This window comes from Carcharodon carcharias, chromosome 22, assembly GCF_017639515.1.
Source record: "Carcharodon carcharias isolate sCarCar2 chromosome 22, sCarCar2.pri, whole genome shotgun sequence".
NCBI lineage: Eukaryota > Metazoa > Chordata > Chondrichthyes > Lamniformes > Lamnidae > Carcharodon > Carcharodon carcharias.
The window spans coordinates 18,040,827-18,067,107 of NC_054488.1; the positions used below are offsets into that span (position 1 = coordinate 18,040,827).

Here is a 26,281-nt window from a genome sequence, read left to right on the forward strand (position 1 = left end):
CATCATCAAATGAGCATTCCGTTCTGACTAAAATTATTAGGACATTTCAAGTATTTTAAAATTGTCACTTGTTTTCTGAGGGCAGGCCTTTGAGTTGAAAAAATACTTAATGAGTTAGCCATAATGCAGTTCGGACTTTTAACAAACATAAATGCTTACTTCCTCAGGTGCCCATGATCTGGTTTTTGCTTTATTGTTGTCTTCTGGCTTCTAAAGCAGTCGAACCAAAATGGGAAGAACGGGCTAGATTAGCCTAGTGCAATGACAGAGATGAACAAAGATAGGGGCAATTAATAGAAAATGATGCTGTAGTCCATCAGTCTGTCCCAAGCAAATGCAATGTCTTGTGCATCATAATATATAGATTCCACATCTCACTCAAAACTATGTAACCCGAGAGACGTGAGGAACCAGATTAAACACCCAGGTCAATTTAGGGGGAAAAAGTCTGGAAAATCAACCTCTTCTCCTTAGGATATGATAAATACTTAATTATTCTTGGCAAAATTTTAAATAAAAGTAAGACTGCATTCTGCCACTACAGCTGTAGTCACCCACTCAAACTTTGTTGCTATATTTTTTCCATTAGAAACTTTATTATTTAAAAAAAAAACATCAAAAGCTGTTGATTAAAGTTTCCTGAAGTATAAAATAGTTTTTAAAACTGAAGCTGCCACTAAGCATTGTTGGTTAGGCTTGTATTTCACTCCGCTTCAGGGATCAATAAACCTAGCAAATGGCAATTTGCTGTGAGTTTTGTAAAATCTGTATGGATTTGGTCACTAAGGCCCAATGATATGGTGGAGAGCCCCTGTGATATCCATACCACCGGCTGTCTGTAACTTCTCAGGATTCTTATAGGCCAGGAAGACTTTCAAGAAAAGACTTGCATTTATATAGCACCTTTCAAAACCACTGGGTATCTCAAAGCACATTACAGCCAATGAAGTACTTATTTTTGAAGCGTCACTGTTGTAATGTGGGATAAGTATTGGCCAGGACACCGGATAGAACATCCCTCTCTTGGAAATGGTACCTGGGATCTTTGTCCAGCTGAGAGGCTGGCCTTCGTATAACTTCTCATCTGAAAGACAGCACCATTGACAGTGCAGCAATTCCTCAGGACTGCAGTGGAATGTCGGACTTGATTTTTGTGCTCACAAGTCTTGGAGTGTGACTTAAAGCCACCACAGCTGATTCAGGTGAGAGTGCTACCAATGAGCCATGGCTAACGCAATTTAGCTTTTTTAAAAAAAAGATCCTTTTACTTTTGTGTTGTACTCAACTGTGGAATTAGTTTAGGCTGACAGTCCAGTAATGAGCAAGTGCCACGTTATTGGAAGTGCAGTCTTTGGGATGAGCCATTAAACCAATGCCCCATCTGTCAGGTGCACTTAAAAGAACCCAGTGGCACTATTCAAAGAATAGTCGGGCAGTCCTCCCTGATGTTTTAGCCATAATTTATCCCAGAGCCAACATCACCAAAGCAAATTATCTCATCATTATCCCATTACTGCTTATAGGGCCCTGCTAGCCACAAATTGCCTACTGTATTTGCAACAGTAAATACTCTTCAAAAGTACTTAATTCTCTGTATAACACTTTGGGATATCCTTAATTTGTGAAAGGCTACATAAATGCAGATTCCTTATTTAGTGTTCAGAAGCTAGCAGTGTCAGTGAACTATGAAAACAGCTTATTTATCCTGCTTTTGTTCAACTTTTTAACCAGTCCTATGTTCCACTCTTCTAAAAATCCATATATTTTTACATTTCCAGTGACATTGTAAAATCATTGGCATTTCTATTACACCATCTACATTAGTTTCTGGGACTTTTGCCAGTAACACTTTCCTACTGTGTCCCATCTGTATGATGAACTATAACAGTATTAAAACAAAAAGTACTCGCTGCCTTTGGGAGTACAGTCTATTGAGCTGACCTTGGAATGGAAAACTATTCAGATGCCCTTTCACTTTTACATGGACACCAATCCATTGTTAAATGATCTGATTTAGTGTTGTTGCTCTGCTTATTTGAGTGACATAGTGGGTACTCTATTTCTGGTATGATGCAGCATAATGGTATAATGAAAGAGTAGAGTAAATGTATAGCTGGTCAGTCAATATGCCTTTTTGTCTCATATCCTTTATCAGTACTGAAAACAAAAAAAAATAGAGGATATAAGCTTAAGGCCTGAAGTTACTGAAGGCAGTGTTCAGCTTTTAAAAATTCATTCATGAGATGTCTGCATATCTGATTAGGCCAGCATTTATTGCCCATACCTATTTGCCTTGAGAAGATGGTGGTAAGCTGCTGCCTCAAACAGCTGCGGTCCATGTGGTGTAGGTACATCCAGGTGATTTTCGGGATGGAGTTGCAGAATATTGACACAATGACAGTGAAGGAACAGTAATATATTTCCAAGTCAGGATGGTGCATGTCTGTGATGGGGAATTTCCAGGTGGTGGTGCTCCCATGTGTCTGCTGCCCTTGCCCTTTCAGGTAGTGGCAGTCATGAATTTGAAAGGTACTATCTAAGAAGTGTTTGAGTTGCTGCAGTGCACCTTGTAGATGATGCACCCTGCTGCCACTGTGCCTCGGTGGTGGAAGAAGTGAATGTTTGTGGATAGGGTGCCAATCAAGCGGGCTGCTTTGTCCAGGATGGTGTCGAGCTTCCAGAGTGTTGTTGGAGCTGCGCTCATCGAGGCAAGTGGTGAGTATTCCATCACACTCCTGACTTGTGCCTTGGGGAGGGTGGACAGGCTTTGGGGAGTCAGGAGGTGAGTTACTCATCGCAGGATTCCTAGCCTCTGACCTCTTGTCACCACAGCATTTATATGGCTAGTCCAGTTCAGTTTCTGGTCAGTGGTAACCACCAGGATGTTGATAGTGGGGGATTCAGTGATGGTAATACCATTGAATGTCAAAGGGTGATGGTTGGATTCTCTCTCGTTGGAGATGGTCATTGCCTGGCAGTTGCATGGTGCGAATGATACTTGCCACTTGTCAACCCAAGCCTGGATGTTGTCCAGGTCCTGCTGCATCTGGACATGGACTGCTTCAGTATCTGAGGAGTAACAAATGGTGTTGGAAGTTGTGTATTCACCAGTGAATACCCCCAATTCTGACCTTTATGATTGAGGAAAGGTCATTGATGAAGCAGCTGAAGACGGTTGGGCCTAGGGCACGACCCTGGGGAACTCCTGCAGTAATGTCTTAGAACTGAGATGATTGACCTCCAATAACCACAACCACCTTCCTTTTGTGCTAGATATGACTCCGACCAGTGGAGTGTTTTTCCCTTGATTCCCATTGACTCCAGTTTTTCTAGCGCTCCTTGATGTCTAGGACCGTCACACTCACCTCACCTCTGGAGTTCAGCTCTTTTGTCCATGTTTGAACCAAAGCTGTGAAGTCAGGAGCTGAATGGCCCTGGCAGAATCCAAACTGCGCGTCAGTGAGCAGGTTATTGCTAAGCTAGTTCTGCCTGATAGTACTGTTGATGACCCCTTCCATCACTTTACTGATGGTTTAGAGTAGACTGATGGATGGTAATTGGCCAGGTTGGATTTGTCCTGCTTTTTGTGCAATGGACGTAATTTCCCACATTGCTGGGTAGATGCCATTGTTATAGCTGTACTGGAACAGCTTGGCTAGGGGCATAGCAAGCTCTGGAGCTCAGGTCTTCAGTACTATTGCCGGAATACTGTCAGGGCCATAGCCTTTTCAGTATCCAGTGCCTTCAGCTGTTTCTTGACATCACGTGGAGTGAATCGAAATGGCTGAAGACTGGTATCTGTGATGCTGGGGAGCTCTGGAGGAGACCGAGCTGGATTATCCACTTGGCACTTCTGGTTGAAGATTATTGCAAATGCTTCAGTTGTATCTTTTGCACTATGTTGGGCTCCCCCATCACTGAGGATAGGGATATTTGTGGAGCAGCCTCTAGTGAGTTGTTCAATTGTTGTTCTCCATTCATGACTGGGTGCGGCAGGACTGCAGAGCTTAGATCTGATCCATTGGTTGTGGAATCGCTTAGTTCTGTCTATCACTTGCTGCTTATGCTGTTATAGCTTCACTAGTTTGACACCTATTTTTAGGCATGCCTGCTGCTGTTCCTGGCATGCCCTCCTGCACTCTTCATTGAGCTAGGGTTGATCCCCTGGCTTCCTGGTAATGGTAGAGTGGGGGATATGCCAGGTCATGAGGTTCCAGATTGTGGTTGAGTACAATTCTGCAGCTTCTGATGGCCCACAGCGCCTCATGGATGTCCAGCCTTACGTTGCTAGATCTATTCAAAATCTATCGCCTTTAGCACAGTAGTAGTGCTATACACCACAACGGAGGCTATTCTCAATGTCAAGGCGGGACTTCGTCTCCACAAGGACTGTGCAGTGATCACTCCTACCAGTACTGTTATGGACAGATGCATCTGTGGCAGGTAGGTTCATGAGGACGGGTTGAAGTATGTTTTTCTTTTGTGGTTCTGTCACCACCTGCCGTAGACCCAGTCTAGCAGCTGTGTCCTTTAGGATTCAGCTAGCTCGGTCAGTAGTAGTGCTACTGAGCCACTCTTGGTAATGGGGTCCGGAATCAATGTTGAGAACTCCTAGGGCAACTCCCTCCAAACTGTATGTCACTGTGCCTGGATCTGCTGCATCTGTCCCGCAAGTGGGACAGGATATACCCAGGGATGGTGATTGTGGTGTTTAGGACATTGTCTGTAACGTATGATTCCCTGAGTGTGACGATGTCGGGCTGTTGCCTGACTAGTCTGTGAGACAGCTTTCTCAATTTTGGCACTGGCTCCCAGATGTTAGTAAGGAGGACTTAGAGTCGACAGGGTTGAGTTTGCCAGGTTCATGCCAGGTGGTCCGTCCAGTTTCATTCCTTTTAGACCTTGTAGTGGTTTGATACAACTGAATGATGTTTTCAGAGGGCATTTAAGAGTCAAGCATATTGCTGTGGACCTGGAGTCACATGTTGACCAGACCAGGTAAAGAAGTAGAGTTAATTCCCTAAAGGACATTGGTGAACCAGGTGGGTTTTTACGACAATCGACAATGGTTTTGTGGTCATCATTAGACTTTTAATTCCAGATTTTTATTGAATCCAAATATCACCATCTGCCATGATGGGATTCGAACCCAGTTCCCCAGTGCATTACACTGGGTCTCTGCTGTACTAGTCCAGTGACAAGACGCCACCATCTCCCCTCAGACAACTACAACTTTTTCAGCAAAAAGGTGAGATACAGTTGTTGAAGTTTTTATTGAGCCTCGTTGGAACAGTGTAGGAGACTGAAAGGTCAAGATCGCACTTACAGATGAAAGGTATTCAGCAAAGTGGTTGTGTAATAGGCTATCTGATGTTTCCCAATGTATAGGATACCACTGCACTGTGAACAGTGAATTCAATATACTAGATTAGAGGAAGTACGTGTTTGGGTACCCTGGGTATACGCAGAGGTAAATAGGTAGATATTGCATCTCCTGTGGATTGCATTGGATGATGCCAGGGAAACATATATGTAAGTGAGGGGAGGGGAAAGATGGCTTAATCAATATGATCACAAATGAACAGTAGCCACTTGAGATAATAGCATCTGAAAGGCACTGCAAAAGTCAATGATGCAAAAATGGGAAAGTCAACTTGATCATTCTGATCACAAATGAACTTGATGTGATCATAATGCAGTTCACTCAAGAGGAATTCTGTTATGGTTTTGGGAGGGTGGGGAAAGCATGAGAGCAGAAGTGCATGAAATAGAAAGGACATGGTTGAGGGCCCTGCCAACCACTACAGAAGGTGTCCTCAATTGAGGAAAAAGGAAAACCTATTAAAAGCACTATGGAATGTTTCAAAGACTGAACAGATGAAACCAAGAAACACAGAATGAGGTGAGAACAGGTGAGGAAATGTCGTCATTGAACATGTGGGAATCATTGGGCTTATAGTAAATTTAGTTGATAGCCTATCCCTAGAAATGAAGACGGAGAAGTCAAGGGGAGGGAAAATTCTTGAGGTGACAATGTGAAGGCACTGAACCCTGGATATATAAGTTTTTGCATCATTGACTTTTGCATAGTGCCTTTCAGATGCTATTATCTCAAGTGGCTACTGTTCATTTGTGAGTCAAGACAGTGACTGTCACCAAGTCCTTTGGCTTGGATGGCAATGCAACTTATTATTCTGACCACACCTAATAGTGAGCACATTATAGACGTGAATAGCAATTAAAAAATATAAATAATGAATAAGAACTTTGCCTCAGGTGTTTTAATTTTTCTCCCAGTCTAAGGTACACAGACTAGTTACAGGGCTTTCATTATTCCCCTAACTGGAATTGACCAACAGGAATTTAGAATTTGAACTGGCCTGTGTGGCTCAGTGCTACACTGCATCATCATTAGTGCACTTTATTTTTAAGTAAAATAATTGGTTGATTTGTGCTTTTATAATGCAACAGAAACCTAAATGGGAGCTGGGAAAGAATAGGTTATTTTGAATAACAAATACAATGGTTGATTTACTTTCCTCGAACTGCAAAATTCAGTTGTATTTTGTGCATTGTCTTTTTTTGCAAATTTCAGGGCTTATAGTACTGAATGTTGCTCAAAACACTCTTTAAAATGCGTATTTCAAATATCGTAACTAAGTTTTGATGTAAGTATTTTATTAATGGCTTCTTGAGGTCCTTAAAGAGGAAATCATCTACAATCCTGCACAATGATGCCACAAACACCAAATTGCAAATATTAAATTACAATTCATTATTCACACTTTGGTTATAAGCAATACCAATCCAAGTCCATGGCATTTTGGGGCAAACAGCAATATTTGTGTTCTCTCCCAATTGACCAACTGGATGATAGCCTACTTTTTATTTTTCAGCAACTCCTTGTTCTCTCTAAGTAATACAAGTTATGTATTAATCTATGTAAGCACCAGTGAGCACCGCCATAGGAAAGCACATCAACAGCACACAATGTGATTTTAAATTGTGCTGGCTACATGAAGAGTTATATAAGGGTGAACGCAGCTAAAATGTTAAAGAATAACATATAACACAACATAACTCTTACAGTTTCCTTACTGAACTGAAGTCACAAAATCCCATTGAAATACTTTTCCAACCCTCCCCATTCCCTATTGGGATCATAGGAGGAAAATACTTGCATTCTTCAATATTCTCATCTTCAAGTTGCCTCAGCTGGAGATAGGTGTTGGACAATGTCTTGCCTCTGCACTTTTCTTCCACCACACTTCTAAGACAGCAGTCTAATGGGATTTCGCTAAGAGGTGCTGAAAAATGTTAGATTTGGGAATGCATTTATCAATAGGATAACTTTGCTATACTGAGATTCTTCATTAACAATTTTTGGACTTGATTGGCTCATCTTTCATCTTCTCCAGAGATGTTCAGTCTCCAGTCCCTTTAACATTTTAGCTGCATTCACCCATATATAACGCTTCATGTAGCCAGCACAATTTAAAATCACATTGTGTGCTGTTGATGTGCTTTCCTATGGCGGTGCTCACTGGTGCTTATTTTAATTAAAATCTCTGATATTTAAGGTAAATAGGCATTGCTAATTTAAATTGAATAGAAATTAGACTCGACTTTTTTTTAAAAAAAAGTCAGATCAATTTTGTTTCCTTGATTTGAATAGTAGCAACATAATTTGACGTAAAGGGTAATAATGGATCTACGTTTTTGGTTGTGATGCACAGATGCAAAGTTGGGTATATCTCTTGGGCTAGTTGTAAACATATATGATGAGAGCAAATTGTGTCTGAAAACTGTAATTTAAAATGAACTACCAGAAGTCTGGTCCCTGACACTAAGATTAAGTGCAGAAGTTTCTTTCAGGATTCACTTCTGCTGCTTCAGATAAAAGTACCCTGTTTGCTCTGTGCTTGCAGATGAGCTGTAATTCTCAATTCAATATTCAGTCCGGAAGGCTGTAAAGTGTCTAGTCGGAAGATGAGGTGCTGTTCCTCCAGTTTGCATTGTGTTTCACTGGAACAATGCAGCAGGCCCAGGACAGACGCGTGGGCATGAGAGCAGGGTGGGGAGTGTTGAAATGGCACGCGACAGGGAGGTCTGGGTAATGCTTGAGGACAGACCGAAGGTGTTCTGCAAAGCGGTCACCCAGTCTGCATCACCAATTTTTATTTTTCTTTTCCTTCTACTGTTTACTCCCTCATGTACTTACCTAGCTTCACCTTAAATGCATCTATGCTGTTAGCCTCAATTGCTACATGTGGCAGCAAGTTCCATAATCACTACTGAAGTGGTTAGAATATCTTTGTTTATGGCCCATACTTTTGTCCAACTCCGCTGGTGAAAACACCTTCTCTACAACTACCCTATAGAACCCCTTAATTTTAAAGACTTCTACCTCTTGACCTTTTTTCTGTAGAAAAGTGCTCAGACTGATAGTTATAATCTGTCAGAACTGGTATCATCCTTGTAAATGTATTTTTCTTTGCACCTTCTCCGGTACCTCTGCATTGTTTTTGTAATATGGAGACTAGTACCCAGCACAGTGTGGTTGAACTGTGGTCCTATACAACTTTAACGTAACTTCTTTGAGTTCTATTCTTCTGAAAGTTAATCTATATCTTCTTAAAAAGATGGGTTAGCATTGACACCAAGATTTCTTTTTAAAATAGGGGTTGGTCAAGAATATTAGATGTTTAAAAATCGATAGACGGAACATGGCTTATTTTTCTGTTTTGGGTGAAAATGCATATTTTCACAAAGCCTGCCACAAGTTAATGGATTAGCACATATTCTGGAACTGAAGATGGATTTGTATCATCACACATTTTAGTTGAACAATATTTCTATAATTTTCATCATACTCCTCCATCCCTCGCAAGAAGTTAGTTTATTCTGTTTTCAAAAATATAAGTCGAAATGCCATTAAAAGCAACAGTGGAGAGAGTATGTGGTAACAACTACACTGTGCCCCAAAGCAGTACTTGACAGTATAAAGGTGCTGCAATTGGGAGGGGCTTCCTGCCATTTTATTTACAATGGCTTTCCATTGTGGTGTTCAGAACACTTTTTTGTGATAGTTTTTACTGAAAGATATATCATTTTTATGTCTAGGAATATATTGCAAAGAGTGTTTCTTTTGTTGTAAATGTGTGACTGAGTGACATTTAAAATTAAATAAATTTTGCTTGGATGACAGACTTTGTGCAGTCCTTTGTACAACAGCTGTGTTTTTTTAAGAAATGAAAACTTCCTTTTCAGTTTACTACAAAGGGGAAATGGCTCTAGCCTAAGTGATACTGTACTTAACAGAGATGGAATTGATCTGACCATTATTCTAGAATCAGCTCATTCAAATTATTTGTCATAGATTTAAATAAGGAACATCATGATTCATATCCTGTTTTCTTGTGTCAAGTTTTTTTTGCATTGCTGTTGTAGAAATGTTTAATATTGGTTTATATATTCGCATCGACCTGTATATGTTGAAGCATGTATGTAGACAAGAGGTCTGTTGGCTTAATTGTATATACTAAACTGGCTCCATTTGCCCAGTAAGATGATAGTGCTATTGAGGTAACCTCATATCATCAAATACAGTCAGTTTTTCCTGACTCTATTGCTGAGGAAATTAAGTACATTTTTGAGTTAGTATTGTAAAAATAAAAGTGCAAAACAAATGAAAATCCATTTTTCCAATTTAATGCTTGGGCATGGCTTTAACATTTTGGTTTTTCAATTCTCAATACAGTAGTATTCCTGTTTTTCTGCCCTTAGCTTGATGGTATTACTAGATTGGGATCAATAAATGGTTCAACTCCATGATGCAATTGCATTAGTTTCTTGAGACTGGATTGTGAGATCTTTCTTTAAGTCCTAGCCTCCAGTCCTGGCTTCATAAAGAGGTAAACTGTGAAAGTGACAATTCCAGCAGTAACCAAATAACCTATCATACAGCCACTTTAAAATTTTATCAAGTTGCTCAACAAGCTGATGTAGAATGAATATTAATTATGTAATGGACCAAATGTGTAACATACTCGCAGCAGAGTAATTCTGTTTGTAGTGTTCATTGAAATACCTTTTTTCTGTGTTGCTGCAAAAGGAGAGGCTAAGTTTTTCATGTTGCACTCATCAGGACAAACACAAGAATGCTGAATTTCAAAGGGAACAGCAGTTCATACTACATGAGAAACGGGTGCTGATTGGTTGACAATTTGGCTCTGATTGGTCAGCAAGTTGGTTCTAATTAGTCAATATTTTGCCATGGTAAATGCACCAGATAGCTATTGCAATTTCTGGACATATTTCTGTAATCATGTCGTTTTTGAGCACTTTTTAGTGTTAAGTTAGTAATCAAACCAAAAAGAGAACTGTGTTTGGAAATGGCCCATCACCAACAAGAATGTAATCACCTTCCTTGATATTCAATTGTGCCACAATTGTGGAATTCCTTACCATCAATATCCTGGCAGTCACCATTGGTCAGAAACTTAACTGGACAAACCACATAAATAATATGGTTATGAGAACAAGTCAGAGGCTGGGAATTCTGCAGTGAGTAACTTGCCTCTTGACTCCGAGCGCAACCCAAGGAGGACCTGATTGTTCTCGTGGAGGCGCTTCTCCATGAGAATCGCCACTCCCTCCATGGAGAAAGCCTGATGCTTAACCATGAGGCTCGTTCCGTGTGGACTCCTCCACCACGGACACCAAGCGAAGCTTGGCCTCATGTGTCACACCCAGATGCTCCCTCACACCCGGCCGCATTTCCTGCAGCTGCTGCATCATGGACTCTAGGGGCACATCAGGCACTGACTGAACAGCCCTCTGACTGCTGGCGCCATCGGCGCACTGTCTCTGCCAGCTCCTCCAGTGAATGTGAAGTGCCCGGGACATTAGCCGATGTTCCATTGCCCACTGAGGCACTAGTATCTGTGCTGGTGCCTGCCTCGCAGAAATAGTGTGACGCAGGTGAGACTTGCGGGCCTCAGGTGTGAGAGGGAGCATCTGCAGCTCCTCCTGCCAGCCATGCTCATGATGCTGAAATGAACAACAAGGGCAGTGGATCAGTTAGCGTGCACACAGTGACAAACTTCATCCCTTTCCGCCTGGCTCATTATGCGCTCAACCTTCCAGAACCAATGGACACAAACATTGGTAGGGTGGTAAATAGTGAGGAGGAAAGCCTTACATTACAGGTGAACATAGACAGGCTGGTCAGATGGGCTGATCAGTGCTAAATGGAATTTAATGTGGATAAGTGTGAGGTGATGCACTTGGGCAGGACAAACAAGGCACAGGAATACACGATGAAAGGCAGGACCATGAGAAGTCACAAGGATCAGAGGGACCATGGTGTGCATGTTGCATGTCGACTGGTCCCTTAAGGTAGCGGGACAGGTACATAAGGTGTTTAAGAAGGCATATGGCATGCTTGCCTTTATTAGCTGAGGCATAGAATATAGGAGCCGGAAGGTAATGTTCAAACTGCAGAAAACTCTGCTTAGGCCACTGCTACAGCACTGCGTGCAGTTCTGAAATGTGCTTTATGGGAGGGATGTGATTGCAGTGGAGAGAGTGCAGAGTAGATTTACCAGGATGTTGCCTGGGCTGGATAGTTTTAGTTATGAGGAGAGATTGCATAGACTAGAACAAAAACAAAAATAGCTGGAAAAACTCAGCAGGTCTGACGGCATCTGCGGAGAGGAACACAGTTGCCATTTCGAGTCCGTATTAATCTTCATCAGAACTGCATAGATTGGAGTTATTTCCTCTGGAGCAGAGGAGATTGAGGGGGGACATGATTGAGGTGTACAAACTTATGATGGGCATATAGGGTAGACAGAAAGGAACTTTTTCCCTTGGCAGAATGATTAGTAACCAGGGGGCATAGGTTTAAGGTAAGGGGCATGAGGTTTACAGGGGATATGATGAGCAACTTTTGCGCACACAGGGTGGTTGGAATCTGGAACGCACTGCCTGAAAGGGTGGTAGACACAGAAACTCTCATAACATGTAATAAGTATTTGGATGTGCACTTGCGATGCCATGGCATACAAGGCTATGGGCCTAGTGCTGGAAAATGGGATTAGAATACTTAGGTACATGTTTGACATGATCGAAGGGCCTTTTTCTGTGCTGCACACCTCTGTTCGGTCATAGAGTGATAGAGTCAATGTTGCAACGATAACAAATTTAACAATCATCAGTGCTTTGGATGTTGGGAGGGCATTGCAGATCTCGCTTTTGGCCTCAAATACCTGGCTGCTTCACGGCCTCACTGGCACCAATTGACCTGGGTGCATGCCACCTCTCCAGCTCAAGGGCCTCCTGCTTGAAGCGGCTTAACATGAGGTGGTGTGCCTGGCTACCTCCAGTCCTCGCACACTCTGGCACATTATGAGCATTCTTCTCTTGAGAAAGAGAGAACACCATTAATAATGGCAAATTGCACATGGACTCTGCACCACCAATGGGGCCATATCAGGCCTCTAGTGTCTCCTTTCCCCACTACTGCTGATCACTCACACAAAGATCGTATGTCTGCTCCCAACACCCCCCCACCCCCACCCCAGGCTGGCCTTTTAAACAGATTGCCAGGTTGCCATTGGACCTGGCGGTCTGTGCATGCCCGCCGCCTGCACACTCCCGCTATCCATGGGAGTTGGCAAGTATGCTGGATGGGCCTTAATTAGCTCACCTGTTTAAAATGGCGGAGTGGACCCCATCATGGGCGGCGACACAGTGGAGGGTTTGTGGGCGGTGGCGTAGAGGTGTAGAACCCAAAGTTTGCTGCTGATGTTGCCAAATAGCAGCATGTAGATGGAAATGGGGGAGCCAAGGGCAGACACTTATGGGACTTGAGGTATAAGGATGTGGAAGTGAGAAAAGAAGCGATTGCAAGTGATTCTTTGGTTACAGCTGGTTATATAGGAATAGAATCAGTCCAGGCAAGTTCCACCTAGCTGGAAAATGGAGGAGGATTGTGTGGTCAATTGTCAAAACCTGTATATAGGTTGTGAAAGGATAGCTTACTGTAGTCATTGTGAAATTGGATGACATTTGTCACTTTGATAAAGGCCATTTCATTGCAGTGCTGGGGCTGGCAGCCTGATTGGAGGGGGGGGCGGATTCAGATGTGAGAAAGGTGGAAACAGATTTGGAGATATCGGTGTATCTGGACTTTGGAGGGGAAAGGGTGATTGGAAATCTGCAAGGACAGTGGAGTCAAAGGTAGGTTTTTAGAGGAAGCTTCTCATGAAGGCAGATTTACAGGGGAGGGGAACAGTACTAGAAGAGAGGGAGCTTTTAACAATATCAGTTAACACCGGTCCAGGAAGGAAAGTTGGGTGGCCAGCAGAGTAATGGGAATAGGTTCGAGGAAGTCTGCTGTTTTTGCCAAAATAATTTGCTATGTAGCCAAATTTTCTGTAACCATAGACTGAGTTCTCGGGGAAAATGCCTTGAGTGCTTCTTCCACATGATGATTCCTGCTGCTTTCCTGTTTTGCACCAATACCTTAAAAGGAAGCCTCCAGGCTCTAAGCTGCTCTTGATAACACAGGAAACTTCTTTTCACATTGAATACTCCTTACATTATCTGCCTTCTTACATTGATTTTTACTGGGACCTTTTAAAATTGAATTCTGACTGACACCTGTAAGCTTGCAAAACAAAAGCGACAATACCTGGAAAAACTCAGCAGGTCTGACAGCATCAGCAGAGAGGAACACAGTTAAAGTTTCGAGTCCGTATGACTCTTCAACAGAACTAAGGAAAAATAGAAAAGAGGTGAAATATAAGCTGGTTTAAGGGGGGTGGGGGTGGGGCAGGTAGAACTGGATAGAGGGCCAGTGATAGGTGGAGATAGCCAAAAGATGTCATAGACAAAATGACAGAGGTGTTGAATGTGATAATAGGTGACATTAAGGGTAGAAAGTAGGACGAGCAAGGTATAGATAGCCCTAGTGGGGGTGGGGTGGGGCGGAGGGATCGAAATAGGCTAAAAGGTAGAGATAAAACAATGGATTTAAAAATAATGGAAATAGGCGAGAAAAGAAAAATCTATATAAATTATTGGAAAAAGGCGGGATCGGAAAGGGGGTGGGGATGGAGGAGAGAGTTCATGATCTAAAATTGTTGAACTCAATATTCAATCCGGAAGGCTGTAAAGTGCCTAGTCGGAAGATGAGGTGCTGTTCCTCCGGTTTGCGTTGAGCTTCACTGGAACAATGCAGCAGGCCAAGGACGGACATGTGGGCATGAGAGCAGGGTGGAGTGTTGAAATGGCACCCGACATGGAGTTCTGGGTTATGCTTGCGGACAGACCGAAGGTGTTCCGCAAAGCGGTCACCCAGTCTGCGTTTGGTCTCCAATGTAGAGGAAACTGCATTGGGAGCAGCGAATGCAATAGGCTAAATTGAGGGAAGTGCAAGCTTGCTGCTGGCATATGCACTTTCAAGTTTGGGTCTCTTATCCCTGATGGGTCTATAATTTTGTTACTGCAATAATGGGAACTAGATTTGGTTACGTAAATACTGGAAGCCATCTCATGAATATTGGTCTCTTGGCTTTTGTTTCTTGCTGAGTGTAAGGAGTTAAACAAGTTTCAAAGTTGAAGTGTTAATTTTAGCTGGTAGCAGCCATTCACTACTTTGATAACCTTGTTAGCCTTTAGTTGCCAGATCATGATGTTGCATAGTTTTTTCTTTGGCTGAAGTGCACTGAAATCCCAAAATGCTTTGCAAACCTAACACAATTCCTCATTTAATCGCTAAAGGTAACAAAATTATAAAACATAGATATACTTATGAAAATTCTTTGGGGCAAACATTTCCCTGATCGGTGATACTGTACTAGTGCTGTATCTAGAGCACACTGTGACACGATATAGTTGTCCTACGGAAGCAGGTAAAATTTATGGTGTCACCCAATTTTAAAGACTGCTACCTCCTTCCCCAGGTATCCTTTATTCAGTTTATAATGTGGACAAAACCTGCTGTTGAATCCTGCACTCATTTGTTAAGGGGCCTATTTCTGCATGCATAAAATCTTGTTAAAATAGATTCCTCTGGTCCTTTAATTAAATTTTTAGGAGCTTCACGTAATAAACTTGGGCTGGATAGCTGAAATTAAATAAGAGAATGGGAAGAATAAAGAGTGATAAGGTAGCTTTCTCTCCATGTTATCTTTTTGAAAGAATGAAATAGGAAATTAATGAAGATTTTGTATAATAGATTTTGATGTGAAGACAAAGTAAATCTCTTGGATAACTAGATATTCAGGACACAACATTCTAAGCACATGCATAATTGATATCACAAGACATATCTGGTGTAGTGATACAAATAGAGAAAAAGGCACTTTAAACTGAACACTTATGTTAATATGCCTCTCCTGTGATGCTCTTAATTTGTGCCCTCTGAATGCTGCTTATACCATCAGTGTTAGTATTATAATCATCAATACGTCTCTCTGGAATTAAATAGCCCACAGCTTTCTTCAGTCATGAACTAACATTCAAAGGAGAATTAAAAAACAAGTTTAGCAGTGCAACTATAGTTTTTCATTTTTCAAGCAGCTAAAACATGGAAATTCACACATCCACCATTACTCTTTACTGAAATGCTAGTGACAACACTTGGGATGTATGCAACACCAAACTTGGCAAAAGTCCAAACTTCACATGTTTTATATGGAAGGGGAGAAGGAAAGTGAGAGTACAGAATACGGTTTTAAGCCGCTTTTATATTGCTGTCAGCCACAGGCTCACATAGCATCTCATGAAACCAGTGGTGACATCACAATAACTTGCTGGATTTTATGGAAGGCCTGTTGTTTTTTTAAACTGCATCTTCCCATTTACTAAGTCATAGTTTTGGGACCTAATCATGTTGTTCCAGTAGCATGTTAATGTAGTTGTGACTTCACTGAATTTACTTTTGCCAGAATGTCACTAGTAGTCTGCACTTATGGAATGATATACCCCACATTACATCTGGTTTAGAGGAAAACCAGCTGTTCTATCCTAGAACTATTTATGGGAGAGCATTGCAATCTGGCAAGAACTGGTTGTTACACAAGCAGCTTAAAAGACTGTAATGATCTTTGGTATCACCTCACTATGTCCATCAATACACTGTTGTTTTCTATACTATACTCCTTTGGCTAACTGACCATTCTTGCTTCATTGTCTGTCTTTGCTTTAACAGTTTATGCCCAAAGACTCCCTAGCGTTGGAGGTCTATGATATTTTTATCTCTCATATGTGATGTAGTCTCATAAATAACATTAACCAAAGGTGCATAAGAAATTGTACAAACGAATAGCACTATTTTGAGGTACATGATGAACCGTTTGAAATTTAGTTGTGATTTGTAATGTCTTTAATCCCTCTGATCTGCCCTTCCTTATAACTAATTAACATTTATGAATGGCCATTGTACTTTGAAAGTATAATTTTTTCCTTCATTCTTTCATGGGATGTGGGGGTTGCCCATCCCTAATTGCCCTTCAATTGAGTGACTTGCTGGGCCATTTCAGAGGGCAAATAAGAGTCAACCACATTGCCGTTGGTCTAGTGTCACATATAGTCCAGACCAGGTAAGGATGGCAGATTTCCTTCCCTAAAGGGTATTAGTGAACCAGATGGGTTTTTATGTCAACCGATGGTGACCATGAAACTATTACTGAGACTAGCTTTAAATTCCACTAGCCTCTGTGAAGAGTCTGGGCCTCTGGATTTACTAGCCCAGTGACATCACCATAATTCAAAAAAAAAATCAAGAATAACATTGTATTGAGAATAGTATATAATAGATTTATACCTTTCACCATGTTGTGCACAACAACTTTGAATTTAAAAATCCTCTGCTGTTATATCTCACTTCCTTCAAGTTAATACTTGTTTACTAAAGCATTGCAAACAGTAACTTACGACTGCTTGTAACAAGCTTTTGAATGTCTTTATGGTTAATATTCAGGCATTGTCAAGCTGATGCAAGACAGGAGCATGTTTCTGTTAGTTAGTGACATGTTCGTTCAAGTGTGGCATAAATGATCCCAAGCTTCTATAGCCTTGTATAACTACATTGTGCCAGCTGTACTCCATTTTCCCAAACACTGCTTGTTGCATAGAGGTTTAGACAGTTGGAGCTTTGTAATTTAGTCTGCCTTGATGCTCAAAAGTTTGATTTTAACATTATAGTAAACTAGGATTTTTTTTTAAAAAAACAAGTATATCATCAATATATAACGTATAGAGCAGTAGTTCCACAAAACTTCCCGCATCTCTTTCCCTTCATTTAGCTTGCTCCACATCATAAAGTGATTGGGATCTGGGTTTAAATTCTTATGAAAAACTGAATGTTAACAATGATTTTAAAAAAAATTGATTCTTCAGTATGTGGGTTTTAAGGTCTACTTTATTTCAAGGAAGAGTCCTGAAGGAGAGTCATATTGGACTCAAAATGATAACTATGTGTGTCTCCATAAATGCTGCCAGACCTGCTGAATTTTTCCATCACTTTTGTTTTTATTTTACATACCTATATATCTGTATCTATAGCTAAATTGAATGGGCCAGGCAATTATAAAAATAAAAAATAGTATGTTTTTGTAGTAAGGAGAGATTCAAGTACTGGTAATAATTCAAGAGTTTGTAGGGTCATCTCTAGCATCTGAGAATTAAGCTTTGAGGAAAGACTGGACAAACTTAGCTTTTCAACCTTTGAAGGATATAGTTGAAAACTGACCTTACAGAAGTGAACCAGGTACCAAACTGTGTGCCAAAAGTATGAAACTGTGGAAGTAGGAGTCGGGGTGGGTGGGGGATGGGTACAGCGCAGATTCAAACTAGGAAAGGAAAATTTGGGCCTGATGTCTAGTTTCTTCAGTGTATTCAACACATGAAGTGGATTTCTGGTTCGAGTTCATAAGGCAAAAACTGTAGAATTATTGAATGTTGGGATGGGGGACCTATAGGGCCTTTCTGGCGAATGATCTAAAAATGGCTGTGTTGTTGCTTTGATCCCCATAAGCATCATAACTATGCTTAAATATCTTTTGTTGAAGTAGGTTTCTATTGGTGCTGGGCATTCTCTAATACCTTCCCAAGTTATTTATGTTTGAGCTCCGGCAGTGAATATGTGATTGAGTTACGATGTGCACTTGATCTGTTTGCTTCGGCTGAAAAAGCGGTCAGTTTGTGTATTATAATTTAGTGTTCATAATCCATTTCTTTGCCTTTTTAAACATTTTTATGTTTGACTAGTAATGTTTCAAATTTGTTTATGATTGAATCTCTCCATACTGTAAAATTTAGTTTGGAAAAATGTTCATAATGTGTTTTTTCTACTTTTGATTATAGGCTAAACCTATCTACGGAGGCTGGTTGTGTTTGGCACCTGAAGGCACAGATTTTGAAAATCCAATGCAGAGATCTAGGGTAAATCTCCAAATTTTTTAAATACATTTTGAAATTTAGTCTCAAATTTTGTATAACTCCTGGACTGGTGGATTTTAAAGTTTATTTATAATCTGTATTTACAATTTTTCTAAATATCATTGAAAATTATGTCAAGGTTGGGATTTCTTAGGTGGACCTTGGTCTCTGGGCCCTGACAAAGTCACTGCTCTAGGACTGTAAATGAGGTTCTCTAGCTAAGTTGTTTCAGTTTAGCCACAATGCTAGCATCAGCATGAAAAATTGTCCAGGGTGGGTGCTGTCAACGACGAGCATGGCACATTCAACTGTGCTAACTATTGTCCTACCAACCTACTCCCAATCATTAGCAAAATGATGGATGAAATTATCAACAGTGCCACGAAGAAGCACTTGATGATTAATTAATTATCTACATCCTGATGCTCTGTTTAGGTTCCAATAGCCCCACGCTGCTCCAGTCTTAAACAGAACCTTGGTCCAAGGATGGACATAAGACTTGAATTTCAGAGGTGAGGTAGAAGTAATATTCAAGTAGCATTCAACCAAGGATGATATAATTGAGCCATATTGAAACTGAAGTCCATGGGGATGAGGGGAGAAAAAAATCACTAATGGTTGGAGTTGTACCTGGTACAAAAGGTGGCGGTTGTTGTCATTGTTGTTGTCATCCAATTTCAGTCCCAGAGGATCTCTGAGGATATTAGGCCAAACAATTTTCTGCTGCTTCATCAATAACCTTCCCTCCATGATAAGGTCAGAAATGGGGGCTCATTATTGTATGATGATAAGCTTCATCAGCATTTCCTCAAATAATGAAACAATTTAAACTCTCTTGTTTCAGCTCTTAAACTCTTCCACCTTTAATTGGAAAACTACCAATATAAACTCTTATTTAACGAGGGTAGGAGAGATAAAATTGGAAGTTATAAGTCAACTTACAGTTATTAGAATCTGTGATTAGGGACTGTGTGACTGAGCATTTAGACAAATATGAATTAATTGGAGATGCAGCTTGGATTTGTAAAAGGTATAAGTCATGTCTAATGAACCTAGTAGATTTTTTTTGAGAGATAGCAAACATGGTAGATAAAGGAGTATCAATGGATGTTGATTATATAGAATTCCAGAATAAGTCTGGCAAGGTTCTACAAAAGAGGCTGCTAACAAAAATGAGAGCACGTAGAATTGGTGGCGGTCTCTTAGCTTGGATAGGGAGTTAGTTAGAATTTGGGATACAGAATAAGGATATTGGGTTTCTGCTGCTGGGGTCTCAGCTTTTCGGTATATTTATAAATTACCTGAATGAAGGAATAGAGAGCTATGTATCGAAGTTTGCTGACACATTAAGTGCCACAGTAAATTGTGTAAATGGAATAGTTGCATTGCAACATTGCTAGATTGTTAGTGAGCAAAACTTTGATAGATGTTCATTGTTGAAAATTTGGAAGTCCACTTTTTGCCTTGGAAAACGAGTATTTTCTACAAGAGCATGAGGAATAGGAGCAGGAATAGACCATATGGCCTTTCAAACCTGCTCTGCCATTCAATATTATCATGGCTGATCTTAGGCTTCAACTCCACTTCCCTGCCCATCCCCCATACCCCTTGATTCCCTGAGGGACCAAAAATCTGTCTATTAAAAGAAGCTAGAAACTTTGGAAGAGCAGATTTGGCAGTCCAAGTACAGAAACTAGTAAAAGCTAGCGGACAGGTAAAAAAATACTTAACATGCTAATGGAGCAGCCTTTATCTCGAGGGCTGGAATACAAATGGGTGAAAATTACGTTACAGCTGTACAGAGATCTGGTCAGAGCCCTGTCTGTTGTACTGCATTCAGTTCCAGGCACTGTGCCTCAGGAGGATATATTATCTTTGTTGGGGGTGCAGTGCAGATTCACCAGAATGGTACCAGGGCTAAAAGTGTTAAATTATGATTACATTTACATAGATCAGGGTTGCGTCCCCTTGCATACAGAAAAAGCTATTTCTGAAGCATGGCTTCGAGAGGGGCAGTAAAAGCAGCTTAATGTTCCTGGTTACAAGGTATTCAGAAGAGATGGGCAGGGAGATAAAAAAGGAGGTGGGGTGACAATGTTGATTAAAAAAGGGATAATATGTTGGAGGGATCACCAAATGAGGCTACATGGCTTGAACTAAGCAAGACAAGGGACAGTCACATTGCTGGGAAAGCACCATAGATGACTGACTAAGGGAGATGGATCAAATTTGTAGGTAAATTTCTAACAAATGCAAAAACAATAAAATGGTAATAGTGTGGGTTTTCAATTACCCTAATATTAACTGGGATACGGTCAGTATAAAAGGTACATAGGGCACAGAATTCCATACAGTAAGACCTTTTTAGCCAGTATGTGACATGCTCAACAAGAGAGAGGACAAATCTGGATTTAATTTTGGGGAATGAAGTCAGGCAGGTGGATGGAGTATCACTTCCACATCACAAGTGAGAACACTTTTTAGTCGTAGTAATCATTATTTAGTTGATTTGGCATAGTTATGGATAAGGACAAAGATTAAATAGGAGTAAATGTTCTAAACTGGGCAAGGCCAAATTTATTAGGCTAGGAGTGGTTTGGCAAAAGTTTACTGGGAACAGCTACTCTAAAGTAAGCCTGTGCCAAAGTAATAGGAGGCATTCAATGAATTAAGGGTAAACGCGTTCCCACAAAGCAAAAAGATAGGGCAGCCAAATTGACAGCCCTTTGGATGACGAGGTTCAAAGAAGGCTAGATAAGGCAAAAAAGGGAGCTTATGTCAGACACTAAGCTTAATACTGCAGACAGCCTAGAAGAATACAGAAATTGAATTTAAAAATGTAGAAATGATGAAATTAGAAAGAGAAATTAGAAAAGCAAAGAGAGGACATGAAAAAAAAATACCAGCAAGTAAAATCCAGGAAAAATCCAAAGTTTTAGTACAGGAAGAGAAGAGGATAGAGAAAGTTTAGGGCCTATTAAGGACCGAAAAGGCAACCTATGTGTGGAGGCAGAGGATGTTGCTAAGGTTTTTAATGAATATTTTCCAGCTGTCCTCTCAAAAGGGTGGGGGTAGGGGTGCCAATGGTGATGTATCTAAGGCCGAAGAGTGTGAAATATTGGATGGGATAAACATTGTAAGAGAGGAAATATTGAAGCATTTGATGTCTTTGAAAGATAGATTGTCAGGCGCTGATGAAATATATGGCAGCTTGTTAAAAGAAGCAAGGGAAGAAATTGCAGAGGCACTGAGCACCATATTTCAATCCTCCCTGGTGATAGAAGGACTCCCCTTGTACGGTCTCCTTTAAAAAGGAAGGAACGGATAGTCCGAGTCATTACAAGCCAGTTAGCTTACCTTTGGTTCTGGCCAAATCATTGGAATCTATTCTGAGGGATAGCATCAAACTTCATTTAGAAAGACACAGCTTTACTGAGGAAAGACAGCATAGATTTGTTAAGGGAAGATCATGTCTAACTAACTTGATTGAATTTTTTTAGGAGGCGACAAGTAGGGTTGATGAGGACGGTGTGGGGGGGTGGGAGTGGGGGTGTGGGGTGGGGGGGGGGGGTTGCAATATTGGATTCAAAATTGACTTAGTGCCAACAAGCCAAAGGTGGTGGTGGATGGGTGTTTTTGCAACTGGAAGGCTGTTCAGTTCCACAAGGCTCAGTACTCAGTCACATGCTTTTTGTATTTAATGATTTAGACTCAAATGTAGGGAGCATGATAAAGAAGTTTGCAGATGATACAAAAATTGGTTGTGTGGTTGACAGTGGGTAGAAAAGTTTTAGACTATAGGAATGTAGATGGTCTGGTCGGTTAGGCAGTAAAGTGGGAAATGCAATTCAGCCTGGAGAAGTGTGAATTAATGTGTTCTGGAATAAGCAAATATACAACAAATGGGAGGATACTGAGCAAGGTGAAGGAACCTTGGAGCGTATGTCCACAAATCCTTAAAGGTTGCAGGACAGGTTAAGTAGGCATATGGTTTGCTTTCCTTTATTATCTGAGGCATAGACTGGTCTGATAAGTGGCAAGAAGCAGCAGTGCCAAGCAATAGCCATCTTTATCAAGAGAGAGCCTAGACACGTTTGCTTGACATTCAATTGCATTTTTGTTGTTGATTGTCACACATCAATATTTTGGGGATCATCAGTGGGTTGTTAAGCTATTTCAGTGACCATTGAGAGTCACTTTTAAACTAGATTAGGTATCTGCCAAGTTCTGGTCCCTGAAGAAACCATTAGGTTTTTATGTCAAAATGGCAGCTTTGGTGATTTTTCCAGATCTGTTGATTTCAGCTCTGCTTGCCATGGTGGGCTTTGAACTCTCTAACTCTGGATTGCTAGTCCAGTACTGTAATCGTTACATCGATATACTTTGTTTTGGTGAAACTCTGAAAATTAAATTACTAGTAAAACCTGCACTCAGTGCCACAAAAGACTTTCAAGCATCAGATGTACTTTTTCATAGAGTATACAAAATGTTCTCAAATATCCTGCACTGCCCAGTCATAAGCTGATGACCTATCAGTTGTGCGATTTTGCTATGATAATACTAATGATTGTTTGTTTGGGGATAGAGCTTTTGATGCAGCTGCATGTTTTAGAACTTGTATGTTCTCCATTCTTCCCTAACCCACCCGAAGGTAATGAATTATGCGGTGTATGTTTAAAGGAGCTGGCAGTGTTCCAGAAATTCATCCAAGTTACCGTTCTGCATCCTTTCACCTAGACACTGAATTTCAGCTGGCTATTAAACTGGAGGGAATGCCTGAGCCTGCCCAGAAAACAGGGAGAACACTTCAGACTTTCTCTCCTCACCAACATTTTTTAAAATTACTTGTTCATGGGATGTGGGCATCGCTGGCTGGATGAGCATTTATTACCGAAACCTAATTGCCCTTGAGAAGGTGGTGGTGAGTTGCCTTCCAAAACTACTGCAGTCCATGTGTTGTAGCAACATCTACAATACTGTTAGGGAGTGAGCTCCAGGATTTTAACCCAGCAACAGGGAAGGAATGGCAATATAGTTCCAAGTCAGGATGATGTGTGGCGTGGAGGGGAGCTTGAAGGTGGTGGTGTTTCCATGCATCTGCTACCTTTGTCCTTTTAGGTGGTCGAGTTCATGGGTTTGGAAGGTGCTGTCAAACGAGCCTTAGTGAGTTACTGCAATGCAGCATGTAGATGGCACATTGCCATTGAGAGTCAGTGATGGAAGGAGTGAATATTGAAGGTGGTGGATGGGGTGCTAATCAAGTGGGTTGCTTTGTCCTGGATGGTGTCAAGCTGCTTGAGTGTTATTGGAGCTGTACTGATCCAGGCAAGTGGAGTGTATTCCTTCTCGCTTGTGATTTGTGCACTGTAGATGGTAGACAGGCTTTGGGGAGTCGGGAGGTGAGTTACTCACTGCAGAATTCCCACCCTCTGATCTGCTCTTATAGCCAAAGTGTTTTTATAGCTGGCCCACTTCAGTTTCTGGTCAATGGTAAGCCTGAGGATGTTGTTAGTGTGGGATTCAGCGATGGTAATGCCATTAAATGTCATGGGGAGATGATTAGATTTTCTCTTGTTGGAGATGGTCATAGACTTGCACTTATGGCACTAATATTACTTGTCACTTATCAGCCCAAGCCTGAATATTGCCCAGGTCTTATGGACACGGCTGCTTCAGTATCTGAGGAGTCACGAATTGTGCAATTATCCGTGAACATGGCCAATTCTGACCTCATGATGGAGGAAAGGCCATTGATAAAGCAGTTGAAAATGATGGGGCCAAGGATACCATCCTAATGAACTCCTGCAGCAATGTCCCAGGGCTGGGATGATTGACCTCCAGCAACCACAACCATCTTCCTTTGTACAAGGTATGACTCCAGCTAGTGGAGCGGTTTCTCCTTGATTCCCATTGACTTCAGTTTTTCTAGCGCTCCTTGATGCCACGCTCAGTCAGATGCAGCTTTGATGTCAAGAGCATTCACTTTCACCTCGCTCCTTGAGTTCGGCTCTTTTGTCCACATTTGGACTAAGACTGTAATGAGATCAAGAGCTGAGTGGCCCAGGTGGAACCCAAACTGAGCGTCAGTGAGCAGGTTATTGCTGTGTGAGTGCTGCTTGATAGCACTGTCTACGGCACCTTCCGTCACTTTGATCAAGTATAGACTGATGGGGCAGAAATTGGCTGGGTTGGATTTGCCCTTTTTGTGGACAGGACATACCTGGGAAATTTTCTATATTTCCGGCTAGATGCCAGTGTTGTAGCTGTACTGGAACAGTTTGGCTAGCTCTGGAGCACAAGTCTTCAGTACTATTGGTGGAATGTTGTCAGGGCTCATAGCTTTTGTAGTTTACAGTGCCTTCAGCTGTTTCTTGATGTCCAGTGGAGTGAATCGAATTGGCTAAAGACTGGCATCTGTGATGCTGGGGACCTTGGGAGGAGGCTGAGATGGATCATCCACCTGGCACTCCTGGCTGAGGATGGTTGCAAATGCTTCAGCTTTGTCTTTTGCATTGACATGCTGGGCTGTGCATGTGCTTAATTGTTCACGACTGGGTGTGGTAGGACTGCAGAGCTTAGATCTGATCCGTTGGTTGTGGGATTGCTTAAATCTGTCTACTGCATGCTGCTTCTGCTACTTACTTTGCTGTCATTGATTCCAGCTGAGAAAAGCATGCTTTGAGTTGATTGCGAGTCAAACCTAGAACTTTCTGGCTTCCATGGCTCAGCATTGCAACTTTTGAGATACCGACATGTTTGACCCATGGAGAACCCTTCCATCGCTCTCCAGTTGTATGCTAAACATTGAGTGGCTTGGGTTAGGTTATGATAACAATCTTCCATCACTTTGATTTAAGAAAGTAAAACTTAAAAAAAAATTGATATAAATGGAGCACTTTACTGTTTTGTTAGCTTAATTAATATGCTTTAAGGTAAGTGGAGCATTTGACTATTTTGCTGGTTGAATCTCAAGTAACATTTATTTATAGAGACATAGTAAAAGGAGAGTTTCATTGTCTTTAAATTTTTTTTCTTGTAGTAGGACTTTATATGTCTCATTCTCACAGGTTTTCTCAGCCTTTGGGTCTGTGTCATGGAATGAAGATCTTTCTGGCACACTGATCTCTAATGGGATGCTTTAGTAATACCGCATGAAGTCAGCTTCCGAGCCCTTACTGTGATGAGGAATAAATTAATAATATTTGCTGTGGGCAGTTCTGATCTTCACTGACATTCAGGAATGACATATATTTCAAAAAATTGTTTATTTTGAACACAAACAAATGTTTACCCACAGTTGTCTCTTCAGGTTAAAGTTCAGTGTGCAGTTTACAGTTTGTACTTCAGTAATTTTGGTTTAATTGCTAGAATCTACTTCTCCCAATGACATCTTTGGTAATTGCGTGGCCAGTGCACAATTGAGCAATATATGGGAAAAAAGTATATTATTTTTGCTCGACTTCTTGACCAATGTTTCATTATGATCAGGCTAAGATTGGGAATTTTGTGTGAGGATTTGCAGGAATAGAGTGGCATTCTCTAGTTGTTTGACTCACCATGATAGTTGCATAAACTACTCGCCCATATTTTGATATTTTCAAACAGTACTTTTCTTGCCCCTCTGCTTGACTTCAGTACATCAATGCTCGAGATAGTGTAAAAGAATAGGCAGGCCTATGAATGTGGTTAGGCCTGTTTTATCAAAGTAGGGCAAATATAACTGGACCAGAATGTGAATTCTAGTGTAAGTGGCTGCATTCTCTATTTTTTGGGCACTACAAGTCAGTGCAGAAAATCTAGCCTAATGTTTTATTTATGCTGCCTTCTG

The 26,281-nt window shown here is 41.1% G+C and overlaps 1 protein-coding gene across 4 annotated transcripts in view; it reads left to right on the forward strand.

The window, feature by feature from the left end:
- Positions 1-26,281, forward strand: part of LOC121293611 (myosin phosphatase Rho interacting protein) — a 415,475-nt gene that overhangs the window by 13,914 nt on the left and 375,280 nt on the right. For all 4 annotated transcript variants that reach the window (XM_041216721.1, XM_041216719.1, XM_041216723.1 and 1 more), the window contains exon 2: positions 18,379-18,456. In XM_041216721.1, coding sequence (XP_041072655.1) covers positions 18,379-18,456 — 78 coding nt within the window. The remainder of the gene's footprint in view (positions 1-18,378; positions 18,457-26,281) is intronic.